Genomic DNA, 15,667 nt, shown 5'->3' with positions numbered 1-15,667 from the left:
CCTGGCCCAGGACTCCATGGAGGGCTATGCAGGAGAGACAGATGTGTGTGTCCTGAAGGGCATGTGACAAACAGGGCCAGGACAAATGGAGAAACTGAGGCCCCTTCTGACTTATAAAGGTTTATCTGCTTCTCAGAGCTGAACCATCATTCACAGCTCTTTCTAGCTCAGTTCCTCTGACAAAAAAAAACCCATCACAGACTCTGGAAGTGGAGCCTATCCCCCTGCATGGTCAAACGTTCTGGACTGGGTAGAGCTGCAGTCCTCAGCTGGGCCCCCTCCTGGCTGCTGCCAAGGCAGTAGCAAAAGAGTCCCATCCACAAGCCCTGGACAGAGGTACCACCCCAACCCCTGCCAGGTCCCAGCCCAGTCTGGGCCCCCAGCACTGAGCCCAGGGCCTGGCATGCAGGGCACATTGGTTACATGGACCAGCAGAGGTGCTGGGAGCAAAGGGGTGGAGATAGGAACCAGGGCAGCCCATCAGCAGGAGGTCTAGGGAGGAGTTGGCCCATGGCGGGGTCCCCAGAGCTGAGGGTGACTCCACTCCAGTCCTCGCCGGTGCAGCAAAATGTCTAGCTCTGTGCAGAGAACGGGGATTTGGAGACAGAGGATACAACATGCGCCAGCCAGGTGCCACCTCCCAGCACTGCCCCAGCTGCCCGCCCGGCAAAGCTCTTCTTCAGGGTCCTCACAGCTACACAGATTCACCTTCGGCATCCCCCGTGCCACAGCCTGCCTGAGATTTCATCACAGCAGGATCCCTGCTCACTGGCCACAGAAAGGCGTGGGCCGTGGCCCTTCCAGCCCTGCAGCTGCTGGCTCCTCCTAGATGCTTGCCCAGTGACCCTCCTGAGGCTCCTCGAGCAGAGAACAGGGTCAGGAACAGGCTCCCCCGAGTGAGAGGTGCCCTCCTGGGCTCTGAACCTTATCAGAGAGACTCAGGGCATGTCCACGGGACGTGTGAGCAGGAATGTGTGCAGCCAGCACATGAAGCCTGAAGTGGGGCCCAAAAGTGCATCGAGTCATGCATGCAGACGTGTGCGGGTACAACGATGTTAGCCTTGCATGAGCAAATGAGACAGGGCATGTGAACATGACACATGGGGGCTGGATGCCATGAACACGGGGAATGAAACATGCGTGTGCACCAACGCCAATGCTGCAAGGATGCAGGGCAGCAAGCATGTGGCCGTGGACGCCACGAGGATGCAGGGCAGCAAGCATGTGGCCGTGGACACCACGAGGATGCAGGGCAGCAAGCATGTGGCCGTGGGACTCTGACCCTGACCTGGCCACTGCCCCTAACTCTAACATTCCACCCCACCCCCGACCCCTCTCCAGCAGGGCCTGGTCCCACACCGCCACCCAGCCTTCCCCAGCCCAGTTCGTCTCACAGCAATCAGCTCAAGAGAGCCCCACCCCACCACCCACAAGCAATGGCTCTTGGCCTGGAGACGACCTGGCAGGCAGGACATGGCAGTGCTGATCTGGGGAAGTTCATGCAAAAATGGAGTGTAAGTGTGTGACCATGTGTGGGAGGGCAGGTGTGTACGTGCTGGCATCTGTGTGCTTGTGTGTATGTGTGTGCTAAGGTCTGTGTGTGCTGGAATCTGTGAGCAGGTGTGTATGTGCGTGTGTGTGTGTGTGTACTGCAGTCACAGCACGAGGATCAGCCAGTCCCCGGGGGTAGCTGAAACTTCTGCCACAGGCTCAGGCCACTATCCATCCTTTGAGGTCGGGGTTTGTGCCAGGCAGGTTAGAAGGGGAAGAGAATGGGCAAGGTCAGAAGCTCCCTCACCTCCAACAGGGCCCATCATTCCGACCCTACCAGCTGCCAGCCTGGATCTGTTCTCTCCTGTCTGGATGTCCCCAAGGTGAGAGATCCAGAAAGGGCGGTGGGGGCTGCCTCACCCAGCCTTTCTCCTCCAACCTTCCCACCCCTCCTCATCTGCCCACGACGGAGAGCCCAGTCCAAGGTCAACAAATCTAGCCCCTGGAGCATCCCAGAGCTGCAGCCCATACTCCCCAGGCCCAGAAAACAGCCACGTGGGCACGGTCCTCCTGTGGCGGGACACGGACTCAGAAACCAGCCACATGGGCACGGTCCTCCTGTGGAGGGACACGGACTGCCGGCCTACAGGGTCGTCTCCAGGCCAGGAGCCAACAGGCGAGTCAAAAGCCTCCAGATCTGGGCATGCATCAGCCTTTCCCATCTGAGGATCCTTCAGCAAGAATTCACGGCCTGACGAGAAAGCCAGACATAGTCCACGTCAGGTCTTGGACACTCCTGGGCCCTCTTTGGGGGCTCAGGGCGCTCTGCCACTGCAGGCACCGGTGAAGGGTGTCACAGGACATACACACACTCCCACCCAGCCACATGTGTGTCCACACGCACTGACACACCTGAATAACCCCCTCCCCTGGAGACTCAAAGGCGCCTGCACCTGCCTGCCCACTCTGCCCACGATCTCCGAGTGGCCACAGCTGCTCCCAGCCCTGAGGACAGAGTGAGACCCCCTCCAGCCCTCTCCTACATCTCCAGACACACTGAGATCACCCAGGGACACGGCCCTGAGGCCAGGCACAGTGACACCTCCTCAGTGAAGCCCTCTGGGATTGTGCCTCCAGAGAGCACCTGGAAGCTTCCAAACTCAGGGCGGGCCCATTCCAGGGCCTATGCCTGGTTATTAGGGCCTGGGACTGGACAAGGCAAGGAGAACAGGGAGCAGTCACCACTGGGGAAGACTGTCCTCGGGGCCTGCCGTCCTGTGCTTGGATTCGGGCCTTTGTGAGTGAGCAGGAGGCTGCAAGCGCTTTGATAATTGATTTAAGCAACCCTCCCAGCCCCAAGAGGAGACAGGCCTGGGCCCTAGGGAACAGTCACCCTCCTTCCTGTCTGCGTGCTTCAGTCACGATGGGATCTTTGCACCAGGCTCCCTGAGCCTGCCGCCTACACGCGCCTGGGGCGGCAGGAGGCATGTGGGTAGGGCAGGCACAGCTTTAGCAGATGAGGTTCAGAGATGAGAGGGAGGCCTCGGTGCCCCAGCCCCAGTAGCCCTGTAAACCCCTACTTGCAGAAGGCCTTGGTCAGGGTGGGGGCTGCCCACAGGCAGCCAGACCTACACGCCACCGTGACCTCCGGCTTCCCTGCAACAGCCACTTCCCCAACCTGCTCAGGCCTCTGCTCCCCCAGCTGTCACCTCCAGAACCTCTGGCTTTAGGACCTGGTCCCAAGGGCCCTCTTTCCCCCAGGGGCCTTGCCCCCACTCACCCAGCCTCCCCCACCCACTCCGGGTTTCAGCACAAGCGTTGCCTTCTCTGCAAGGCCCAGTGGACTCCTGCTGCCCCCAGAGCTCCCCTTCCTCCTGCTCCACAGTGCACTGCACTATTTCATCTACCATCTGCTTCCCCCACCAAAGGGCCAGCCCCACGAGAGCAGGAATTGTTCCCTGTGCTCACCGCAGTCCTCCTGGGCAAGTGTTTGTGCAGCGGATGAATGACTCAGGGCCTAAGTTCGGGTATTTGGGAGGTGGCTGAGGACTCAGTCTGGCTACCCTGGCCCCTCTCACCTGCCCTGAGCTAAGGTGCCCGGTGTCTATGGTCCTGTCTAACATGACCTCCCCTGGGGACAGTTCATTGCTGACTGGAGGGGGAAAGAGAGAGGCAGCGGGTGCCCCGAGGTATGGTGGGGAATTCTGAATTTAAACGAGAAATGGCCCCTTCCCAGTTTTATAAATAAAGTGTGTTTTCTCCCAGCTTCCCTGGAGAATTCACCTCCCACTCTGAGGGAAACTGGCCCTGAATTACTTATCTCTTTCGAGAGAGCTAAGCTGCCCAATTACCTGCTTAGAGAACGCCAGGCCTGGAACTCTCGCTGGTCTTTTTTTTTTCCTTGTGACAGGGCCCCACTCCATCACCCAGGCTGGGGTGCAGTGGCACGATCTCGGCTCACTGCAGTCTTGACTTCCTGGGCTCAAGCGATTCTCCCACCTCAGCCTTTCAAGCAGCTGGGACTATAGGCATGCACCACCATACCCAGCTAATGTTTGTTTTTCTGGTTTTTTTGAGACAGAGTCTCGCTCTGTCCCCCAGGCTGCAGTGCAGTGGCACGATCTCGGCTCAATGCAACCTCCGCCTCCCAGGTCCAAGAAATTTTCCTGCCTCAGCCTCCCGAGTAGCTGGGATTACAGGCACCCACCACGACGCCCGGCTAATTTTTGTATTTTTAGTAGAGACGGGGTTTCGCCATGTTGGCCAGGCTGGTCTTGAACTCCTGACCTCAGGTGATCCGCCCACGTCGGCCTCCCAAAGTCCTGGGATTACAGGCGTGAGCCACCGCACCCGGCCTTTTGTATTTTTTTGTAGAGATGGGGTTTCACCATGTTGCCTAGACTGGTCTCGAACTCCTGGGCTCAAGCAATCTGCCCACCTTGGTCTCCCAAAGTGCTGGGACTACAGGTATGAGCTACCGCACCCAGCCCTCTCACTGGTCTTAATGGCCTAGGCCTCTTGGGAGGACTTAACCTGCAGGGCCACAGCTACAGTTGAGGCTTATCTTGGAGAGCTGATGGAGGAGAGAGAGCAGGGCAGACAGGCCTGGACTCTGGCCACAGGGCAGAATCCACCCCTCCTACCAGGGCCTGCCTGGCTGGAGATGAGATGGTCAACAAGCACACTGGAGTCTGTATGAATCTCTGGGTCTGTATGCCTGCTACACATATGCATGCCCGTGTGAAGATCCAAGTCACAGCACGGACTGAGGGACAGGTGTCCCTGCACACAGGGGGACAGGTGGAGGGCAGCTGCCACACCTATGTGAAGTGGCAATAAGAGTGAAGCCAGCACAGCTATGTTGTGTGTTGCTCAGGCTGTCTCAGGGTCCTGGCGCTTCTCCCTGGCCCCTGCCCTAGGGGTCTCCTTCAGGTCCCTGCAAGACCCCCACACGCAGCCCCACAAAATGCTCAGATGCACACTGACTGGCACCCATCACTCCCTCACCCCACACCCCAGACAGAGGATGTGCCATGTCAGTGGCCTTGCTGTCAGGCCCCCACCACCGTTCCGCCCGACAGAGCTGACCACGGCTCCCTCCCGCCCTGGCCTCTCCTCTCTTCACCCAAAGGGCCTCACAGGTTCATTTGAAAAGGCCAATTTATTTCTGAAAATGGAAACCATTTCCACAGGACGATGCTCTCACAAGCTCACAGCTGGCTGGAACAATGCCCAGCCCACGAACAGAGCAAAGGGCCTTTCTGAGCCCTGAGTGCTGGGGGTACAGACGGGGGAGCACCCCCGGCTCAGGCCCTGGTGTTGCAGCGGGCATCGGTGAGGTGCTTCTGGGAGGAGGAAAAGGCCCCTGGGGCTGCTGCTTTTGTGGCCAGGAGGACCTGACACCTCCAGCCGGCCTCCCCGGGGTCCTGAGCTCAGCACCTGGCAGTCTCCCCCATCCCCACTGCCCTCAGGGTCCCCATCCCTTCCATCATGCCCACCCCACCTCCAATGTGACCGGCGGGCGGCGGTGCCAGACCAGCCTTCAGGACAGGCTCAGGAGAGCAGAGCTAGAGCCTGGGAGGGGCTCCGATTCCCAGACTCACCAGATACCGGTGGAGGGAAGAGGACCCAGACTCGTGGTTGGCTTCAGAGGAAGCCAGACACACAGTGGGATCTTTGCATGGGAAGATTCTGTGCTCTGAGGGATGCCTCTGACACTGGGCTCCCCACTACTGAGGCTTAAGGGAAGACCCTCCTGGAACACCCTGCTCTGAAGAAGGTGTGGGTGGCAGTCGGTATCCTGCAGGGCAAAGAGCAGCAGGGGTGCCCAGAGCTCAGGCCACACGGGGGTCACTGGGCAGGCTGCCAGCCAGCCCTGGGGGGCAGAGGAAGGCACCGGCACTAGCCTGGGCCCCTCCCAAAATGCATGGAAGGGAGAGGCCCCCAGCAATGCCCCCAGGGAGGCCCAGAATCAGGCCAGCATGGCCAGCCCCACCGCAGGACAGCAGCTCGGTGACAGCAGGCCCCCAGGGAGGCCCAGAATCAGGCCAGCATGGCCAGCCCCACCGCAGGACAGCAGCTCAGTGACAGCAGGCCTGGGACATTCTCCCAGTGCCCGGTGCTGAGGCCATGGTCGGCCGCTCCCCAGCCAAGACCAGTGACCGCCTGGCCCAGCCCACACCCTGGTCAATGCCTGGGCCACTAGGGCCAAGGAGGACAAGGCCACCACATGCCAGGCCTGGCCTCTCTGTGTCACGCCTCTGGTTTCCAGGAGCTGTGAACTGACCCCTCCCGACCCCACGAACACCCCAAATCACCAAATTCAGCCCCAATGCACCCTCTCCTCACGGCTGCTAATCACCATCCCCTGACCTTGTGGGCCTCAAGCTCCACTTATGTGACAAACTGTGGCTACCACAAGCCCCACGCTCCCTGGAGACACACCCACAGATACCCCCACCGCCATCCCCAAACTGGCTGAAGAGGAGTGTGAGATATCTCAGCAGGGTTCCCTGACCCCGGACTCAACATCCGCATGGCACAGCCCATAGAAGGGTAGCTCGGGGCCCACCCCCAGTGTACCCTCAGGCTGGCGACATCAGGGTACTCAGGGCGACTGCCCAGGCTCCTGTCCTAACCAATAGACTTGACAGAGCAACTCTCAGGAAAGAAGGCTGACCGTGAGTGTGGGGTGACATCCTTGCAACCCCACAGGCAGCGGGCACAGTCTCGATGGGCAGACACATCTCTCCAGACTAAAAACACACAGTGACCAGGCACGGTGGGTCATGGCTGTAACCTGAGCACTTTGGGAGGCTGAGGTAGAGGCTGAAGCTCAGGAGATCGAGACCAGCCTGGGCAACATGGTGAAACCCCGTCTCTACAAAAAAAAAAAAATACAAAAATTAGCCAGGCATGGTGGCACATGCCTGTAGTCCCAGCTACTTGAGAGGCTGAGGTGGGAGGATCACCTGAGCCCAGGGAGGTCAGGGCTGCAGTGAACCATGATAGTGCCACTGCACCCCAGCCTGGGTGACAGGGCAAGACCCTGTCTCAAAAAAGAAGAAAGGAAAGAAAACACAGACCCTCTGACCCAACACGTCTCCGCTGAGGAGCGGCTCTGAGACTGGCGACTGCTCGTGTCAGCTGTGGCGTTGCCTGCAAAGCAGGTCCAGATGCAGCCGAGCTGCACACACACGGGTTGAATAAGCCAGGGTGCGTCCAGCAAGGAAGAAAAGCAGGGAGAAGGGAAGCACTTAAAGACCAACCCAGAGCAGAGTGTGACGCTCACCACCTCTGCAGGACGGCGGGAGAGTTACGTGTCAGCGTGAGAACGTCTTCTCTGCAGCCTTTCACAGCTTGCCTAGGCTGAGTTCCTCTTTTAGCAAAAGACAAAAAAAGAAGGTGGGTTGCCTATGGCCAACAAGTTCTGCTTCCACATGAGGGCATACAGACCCCCCAGATGCCCACACTCAGCCAAGGACATGTAGACCCACTCAGACACAACGCAGAGCTCACCCACAGAGACCCCCATACAGGCAGACACAGGCCCACACACGTACATGTCCTAACGGGCACACACACACAGGAACACACCATGTACACACACAGGGTGGGGCATGAGACCCACCAAGACACCCATGTTCACAGATAAGGGTGCCCAGGCCCATAGTGACTCCCAGACAGAGGCACAGATGCCCTCAGTGCCCTCTGCCCGAAGACCTGGGCACACCCAGAGGCCCCTGCATGGATCCCTTCCTGACACACAGGCGCACACGTGCCTCAGCCGCCCACTGAGGAGTCTGCCTGGGTAAGTGAATGCTGAGGAGACCCTGGGACAGCCGACTGCAGGCGCTACTGCAGCTCAGGGGAAGGTGGGGCCTGCCTTCCGGGCTCCACGTCAGCAAGGGGGATCCGCCTCCCTCCCTCACCAGCATCAGCACCGACACCAGGCTGGGAACCTCGCAGCCGGGGCTGAGGCAGCCAGCAGGGCAGGTCTTGAAACTCCTGAAACCTCAGCTGGAGGTCTGTCAGTGAGGACCGCACCTCGCCCTCCATCCCTGCGACTGCCTGTACTGGCCAAAACCAGGAACACACCAAGGCTACCAACTTCTGGACTCGAAGCACTGGACAGGTCAGTGGAGAGAAGAGTAGCTGGACCAGCAGGGTCTGCAGCATCTCTCGGGAGGGTGTGAGGGAGGGTGCAGACTCCAAGACCCCTGAGGGAAGGACCTTCAGATTCAAGGGAGCCAGAGATGAGCTTGGGAGGTGTGTTTCCAAAGGCACCGCTTGATTCTACGCAGCCCGTGCAGCTGCGGGTTGCTGGGGCAGGGACGGATCCACATCTCCTCTTCCCAGGAGGGTGGCCAGCAGCTGCTCTCTGCGGGAGGAGGGAACTGATCTGCTGAAGTCTCACCAGGAAGAGGCGGGAGGAGGCCCCCACACACCCCACCAGGCTCCCTCTGGCCCCATGTCCTTGACCTGGCAAAGTGGCCGCAGTCTCTGCCAGAGAACCTGGAGTGGCTGTGCCCTAACAGACGGCCGGATCTCAAAGTCTCTGGTTGTTTTTCTTTCCTAGAATCCAGCCCAAGGAGGCCCCCAACAAGATACCCAACTCCAAGTCACCTCCCACCTGCCCAGGGCGCAAATCGTCAACGGTCCCAGCTACAATGCAGGCCGCTGGGCACCCAGAGCCCCTTGACAGCAGGGGCTCCTTCTCCCTCCCCACGATGGGTGCCAACGTCTCTCAGGACAATGGCACTGGGCACAATGCCACCTTCTCCGAGCCGCTGCCGTTCCTCTATGTGCTCCTGCCCGCCGTGTACTCCGGGATCTGTGCTGTGGGGCTGACTGGCAACACAGCCGTCATCCTTGTAATCCTGAGGGCGCCCAAGATGAAGACGGTGACCAACGTGTTCATCCTGAACCTGGCCGTCGCCGACGGGCTCTTCACGCTGGTACTGCCCGTCAACATCGCGGAGCACCTGCTGCAGTACTGGCCCTTCGGGGAGCTGCTCTGCAAGCTGGTGCTGGCCGTCGACCACTACAACATCTTCTCCAGCATCTACTTCCTAGCCGTGATGAGCGTGGACCGATACCTGGTGGTGCTGGCCACCGTGAGGTCCCGCCACATGCCCTGGCGCACGTACCGGGGGGCGAAGGTCGCCAGCCTGTGTGTCTGGCTGGGCGTCACGGTCCTGGTTCTGCCCTTCTTCTCTTTTGCTGGCGTCTACAGCAATGAGCTGCAGGTCCCAAGCTGTGGGCTGAGCTTCCCGTGGCCCGAGCGGGTCTGGTTCAAGGCCAGCCGTGTCTACACGTTGGTCCTGGGCTTCGTGCTGCCCGTGTGCACCATCTGTGTGCTCTACACAGACCTCCTGCGCAGGCTGCGGGCCGTGCGGCTCCGCTCCGGAGCCAAGGCTCTAGGCAAGGCCAGGCGGAAGGTGACCGTCCTGGTCCTCGTCGTGCTGGCCGTGTGCCTCCTCTGCTGGACGCCCTTCCACCTGGCCTCTGTCGTGGCCCTGACCACGGACCTGCCCCAGACCCCACTGGTCATCAGCATGTCCTACGTCATCACCAGCCTCAGCTACGCCAACTCGTGCCTGAACCCCTTCCTCTACGCCTTTCTAGATGACAACTTCCGGAAGAACTTCCGCAGCATATTGCGGTGCTAAGGGGCCTGGGCGCCATCACCCCCATCATCATCATCACCCCCATCATCATCACCCCCATCGTCATGCCCATCATCATGCCCATCATCACCCCCCATCATCACCCCCATCATCATCACCCCCACCATCACCCCCCATCACCACGCCCATCATCACCCCCATCATCATCACGCCCATCATCATCACGCCCACCCCATCACGCCCAACCCCCCACCACCCCCATCATCATGCCCACCATCACCCCCACCACCACCCCCATCATCATCACCCCCACCATCACCCCCATCACCACGCCCATCATCACCCCCCATCACCACGTCCATCATCACCCCATCATCATCACGCCCATCATCATCACGCCCACCCCCACCATCACCCCCACCACCCCCACCACCCCCATCATCACCCCCATCATCACCCCCAACCCCACCACCTCCCCCATCATCACCCCCACCATCACGCCCACCCCCATCACCCCCATCATCACCCCCATCATCACGCCCACCACCACCCCATCATCACGCCCACCATCACGCCCACCCCCCCATCACGCCCACCATCACCCCCACCACCACCCCCATCATCACCCCCACCACCACCCCCATCATCAACCCCACCACCACCCCCATCATCACCCCCATCATCACGCCCACCCGCACCCAGTTCCGGATCACCCCCATCATCACGCCCACCCCCACCCAGTTCCGGATCACCCCCACCATCACGCCCACCCCCACCCAATTCCAGCTGTCTCTTTCAGGGGACGCCCGGCCTGTTCACATCCCAGTGCTGTCCTCTCCACGCAGGGAGACACAGACCCTCACACGCTGGCCACCAGACCTACAGACAGCCGTGGGCATATACCTCCCATGTCTCTGCTTCCTGGACAGCCCCTGGGTGGACAGCAGCAGGGATCCAGGTCCTGGCAGAGGCCCCCACACAGCAAGCATCCCGGGCCCACTTACCCACGAGAGACAGATGGACAAGCCCCTTGGAAGGCTCTGGGACTCAGGATCCCTAATGACAGTGGTCGGGAGGGGAGGGAACCTGAACTGTGATCTTGACCTGGGCCAGCGCCATGTTACATAGTCTCTCCCCAAGATGGGGTTGGGAGGTGGTAAGTGCGGGCACCTCAGGCAGCAGCGATGCTGTGTTGCTGCAAAGGCGGACACCTGCACCAAATGAAGGACACCTGCACCACATGAGACCAAGAAATCCACTCTCGTGGCCTGAAGCCCAAGTGGAGTTCCAGCAGGAGGCCCAGCCCCGCCGTGCCCATGTGCCATGGCCTGTGCTGCTGTGTTCCCCCTGCTGTGGCCGACGGTCCTCGCCATGGCCTGTACCCGCCCTGCTGTGTCCGACAGTCCTCTCCATGGCCTGTGCTCCCCTGCTGTGTCCGACGGTCCTCTCCATGGCCTGTGCTCCCCTGCTGTGTCCGACGGTCCTCTCCATGGCCTGTGCTCCCCTGTACCCCCCTGCTGTGGCCGACGGTCCTCTCCATGGCCTGTGCTCCCCTGTGCCCCCCTGCTGTGGCCAACGGTCCTCTCCATGGCCTGTGCTCCTCTGTATCCCCCTGCTGTGGCCAACAGTCCTCTCCATGGCCTGTGCTCCTCTGTATCCCCCTGCTGTGGCCAACAGTCCTCGCCATGGCCTGTGCTCCCCTGTACCCCCCTGCTGTGTCCGACGGTCCTCGCCATGGCCTGTGCTCCCCTGTACCCCCCTGCTGTGGCCGACGGTCCTCACCATGGCCTGTGCTCCTCTGTATCCCCCCCCGCTGTGGCCGACAGTCCTCGCCATGGCCTGTGCTCCTCTGTACCCCCCCGCTGTGGCCGACGGTCCTCTCCATGGCCTGTGCTCCTCTGTACCCCCCTGCTGTGGCCAACGGTCCTCTCCATGGCCTGTGCTCCTCTGTATCCCCCCACTGTGGCCGACGGTCCTCTCCATGGCCTGTGCTCCCCTGTACCCTCCTGCTGTGGCCGACAGTCCTCACCATGGCCTGTGCTCCCCTGTGCCCCCCTGCTGTGTCCGACAGTCCTCTCCATGGCCTGTGCTCCTCTGTACCCCCCCGCTGTGGCCGACGGTCCTCTCCATGGCCTGTGCTCCCCTGTACCCCCCCGCTGTGGCCGACGGTCCTCTCCATGGCCTGTGCTCCCCTGCTGTGGCCGACGGTCCTCTCCATGGCCTGTGCTCCCCTGTACCCCCCCGCTGTGGCCGACGGTCCTCGCCATGGCCTGTACCCCCCTGCTGTGGCCGATGCTCCTCTCATACTTTACTAGAGGCTACAGGGCCCTTTTGCCAGGACCTCTGGGCCACCACAGCCTAGGGACCATCCATCACTTGGACAGGCTGGCACCTGGAACTCTCTCTCCCGGGGTGTGGCCAGGGGCTTGTAATCAGCCAGCAGGAGCTGCATGCTGAAACTCTGGTGGGGGCAGGGTGAGGGGTGGTAATGAAATGCAGGCAGCTCAGAGACCACTGACTGTCAGGTGGGAGGGGCCAGGGGTTGGTCCCAGGTGTGCTGTGGCCAGGCCCCGACTCTTGGCCCCATGGCTCTCAGCTGGTTCCATGCCTGGCATTCCAGCCTGGCAGTGAGGTGTGAGTGTTCTGGGTTGGTTTCAGTCCTCATGACCCAGAGCTCTGATCAATCTGTCCAGCTGGCACACAGGACCCACCATTCAGCGCCCCACGAGGTGTCCCAGGGTGTATGCCCACCTCCACCCATCCACCAAGTACTCCAGCGTTCCAGGCCACTCGGCTCAGGCCTGCAGCAGTGCCCCTCCTCCGTGCTAGCCAGCCAAACACGCCAGGGCCATCTCCATCCACTTATCCTCCCTGACAACATTGTATTAGATATCTGTTGCTGAATAACAAATTTCTCCAAAACTTAGCCGCTTAAAACAACTTCTACTATTTCACAGCTTCTGTGGTTCAAGAATTAAAGTGGCTTTTTGGGTGGTTCTGGCTCAGGGTCTCTCCTGAGGTTGCAGTCAGGACGTTGGCCCAGGCCCTGGCCCTCTGAAGGCTGGGCAGGGGCTGGGGTATCTTCTTCTGAGAAGTCTTCCTTCCATGGCTATGGGCAGGAGGCCTCTGCTCCTCAACACATGGATGCTTCAGGGGCTGAGTGTCCTCGAAACATGGCACTGGGTCCCCCAGAGCCAGCGACCCAGGGGGGAGCCAAGAGGAAGCCTCAATACATTTGAGGCCAAGATTCCGAAGCCACTTGCCTTCCCTTCTACTACATTCTGTGCATTGGAAGCAAGTCACATGTCCAGCCCACACTCGGGGGCTGTAGATGGTTTATTTTTCTTTTGCTTCAATTTTTTTTTTTTAATTGAGAAGGGATCTCACTCTGCTGCCCAGGCTGGAGTGCTGTGGTGCGGTCACGGCTCACTGCAGCTTCGACTTCCTGAGCTCAAGCAATCCCCCCACATCAGGCTCTGGAGTAGCTGGGACTACATGCGTGCGCCACCACGCCAGGCAAATTTTTTTTTTTTTGAAAGACGGGGTCTCACTATGTTGCCCAGGCTGGTCTCAAACTCCTGGGCTCAAGTGATCCTCCTGCCTCAGCCTCCCAAAGTGCTGGGATTACAGGCATGAGCCCAGTCTGTGGGCAATTTTTAAGCCACCACCAACACCGACACCGCAGGAAGAACAAGCTGTCCCTGGATTTGTTTCCTGGCTGCGCTGCAGTCACACCTCGCAAAGCAGCAGCACGGCAGCCTGACTGCGCTCTGCACGCTGTTACTGTGCCCCGGAGCCCCTTGAGGAGACAAGTGAGACTGTGTTTCCGAGACACCCGCTCCAAGCCCGCGGCAGAGCCAGGTGTGAGGCGTAATGAGCAAGTGAACAACGAGGGGCGGGCAGGAGAGGCCCGGGAGTGGGAATGTGCGCAAGGCAGGACTGAGGGTGAGCACCGCGGGGTGGGGGGCGGAGGGGGCGGGGGAGCTTAAGGAGCGCCCAGGCAAGAGCCCCTACAGCCCTCAGGGCCGAGGTCTCCCACCCTGCCCCCAGTTTGCCCTCCGGCCCCAGCCGGACATCTCTGCTGCAGAGAAGGCGCCAACCAGGATTCCTCCAAAGAACCCGGACCCCTTCTTACCTCGGGCGTCTCCTATCCCCATCCACAGACCAGCAATGGGATCCTCAGCGTCTTCTCCGCGGGGACCAGGCAGATCAGGCACAGCCAAAGGGTCTGCAGACCGCCCCGCAGCCAGCCGGGAGGGAGGGGCAGGCGAGCTCTCCCCGGGAGGCGGGCCCTCCCCCACCGCGGACCTCCTGACACGGGGCGGGGTGGGCGCGGGGCAGGGGCCACACTGAGCGGCTCAGCCCGCCCCGTCTCCACGCTCTGGGCTCCTGGTCCCAGGGAGAGCCTGGCCCCGCCACCCACTTTAAGACCCCGCTAGTCACCGCGGTTCCCACCGCAGCGCCCTGGGGCCCAAGGCTGGGCCCGCGTGAGCCCACAGCGCCCCCTGGAGGGAGGGTCCGACGCCGCTGCTGAACCCCCGCCTTCCTGAGGTCGGACGCGACCCGGGACCCTCCCGGGCGCCCCAGCCTTCCCCCACAACCCCACAAAGAGGGTTCTGCGCTCCCCTTTGCACACGGAAGGAAACTGAGGCTCAGAAAAGCCAGGCGACTTGACCAAGCCCGACAGCAGAGGTGGGTTGGGGGAGCCGGGGGCTGGAGAGGAGACCCAGGGTGCGGTCAGAGGAGGGGTGGAGTGGGCCGGGGTGGAACCCAGTCCTGGAGGGCAAGGGAGCTAGTCAGCTTCCAACGCCCCCCAACTCCTCCTACGGCCCTTGGCCCCTGTCTGGCCAGCTCCTTCTGGAAGACACTAGCTGTGGGCTTAGCCCTGGATCCACACCCACCCGAAGACAGGACAGTCAGCACCATGTGTGAGCCTCCTCTACCAAGACCATACCATCTCCCGGGCCCAAGGGCACAGTAACTGCCCCGGTGCAGCCTCTCCCTCCCATATTGTCCCTTGATGCTAAATTTTTGCTTTAATGGCAATGTGTTTATTATGAATTATTTGCGTTCCTCCAAAATTTGCATTTTGAAATCTCAGCCCCCCAAGCTGATGGTATCAGGACAGGGGGGCCTTTGGGAGATGACAGGTCATGACGGCAGAGCCCTCCTGAATGGGATGAGTGCCTTTAGGAAAGGCACGCTCTCGAGCTGTCAAACCCATGTCATGATATAGTGAGAAGATGGCCCTCTGCAGCCTGGGAGCGGGTCTTCCCCGAACCTGACCGTGCCTGCACCTGATCTCAGATCTCCAGCCTCCAGAACCATGAGAAATAAACATCTGATGTCTCTATTGCCACTGAGTCTATGGTACTTTGCTATAGCAGTCCAGGATAAGACAGTGTCTGTCATTCAAACCTATAGAAAATCCTACAGAACTTGCCCATCTGCCCATGCCCTGGAGACGAGTACTTGGACTGGAGTGTGCCCGTGCCCACCCTCCAAAGCTGCTCTGTTTTGCAGGTCGGCCTGGGCTGAACTGGGCCAAACAGGAACCAGGAGGCAGATGTCTATGGCAAGAGTGTACCCAGCCCCAGAGGAGGCAGTCTGCTCATCCTTCACCAAAACTCCCCTCAGATCTGCTCAAGGAAGGGGAAATGAGCAGGAGCAGGGGATCTTCTGAGATGAAATGGGGGGAAGAAAACCCTGCATCCTGGGTGGGAGCAGCACCCTCCCACTGGATCCTCAGGAAACCTCTCTTTCCAGGGGGCAGGGGAGAGGTGCAGCCATCGGTTGTTTAGAGAGAAACCGTGTGTGCTGAAGAAAAGGTAACAGCCCGGCCAACACACCATTAACTGGCTTCAACTCTCCCCAGGGTTGCAGCCTCCTGGGGGACGCTTCACTGAGGGCAGAGCCCAGCCTGTTGAGCAGCACAGAACAGGTACAAGAATTCAGCCTAAACCCATAGCCTCCTCCCACCCACGTGCCAATCCCAGAAAAGTCACCCCAGAAGCAAATCCCCAGGTGGCAGGAGCCAGAAACACTGG

The 15,667-nt window shown here is 60.4% G+C and overlaps 1 protein-coding gene across 1 annotated transcript; it reads left to right on the top strand.

Annotated features, from left to right (window-relative positions):
- Positions 1 to 7,925: 7,925 nt before the first annotated feature.
- On the top strand, positions 7,926 to 9,827 carry NPBWR2 (neuropeptides B and W receptor 2). Its single transcript, XM_016938304.2, has 2 exons — positions 7,926 to 8,125; positions 8,570 to 9,827. The coding sequence occupies exon 2, from the start codon at positions 8,661 to 8,663 to the stop codon at positions 9,660 to 9,662; it is 1,002 nt and encodes a 333-aa protein (XP_016793793.1). The 5' UTR covers positions 7,926 to 8,125; positions 8,570 to 8,660; the 3' UTR covers positions 9,663 to 9,827.
- The last annotated feature ends 5,840 nt before the right edge of the window (positions 9,828 to 15,667 follow it).

Source organism: Pan troglodytes, chromosome 21, assembly GCF_028858775.2.
Source record: "Pan troglodytes isolate AG18354 chromosome 21, NHGRI_mPanTro3-v2.0_pri, whole genome shotgun sequence".
NCBI classification, from domain to species: domain Eukaryota; kingdom Metazoa; phylum Chordata; class Mammalia; order Primates; family Hominidae; genus Pan; species Pan troglodytes.
The sequence above is the reverse complement of the archived record's forward strand: the minus strand, read 5'-3'. Positions and strand labels throughout refer to the sequence as shown.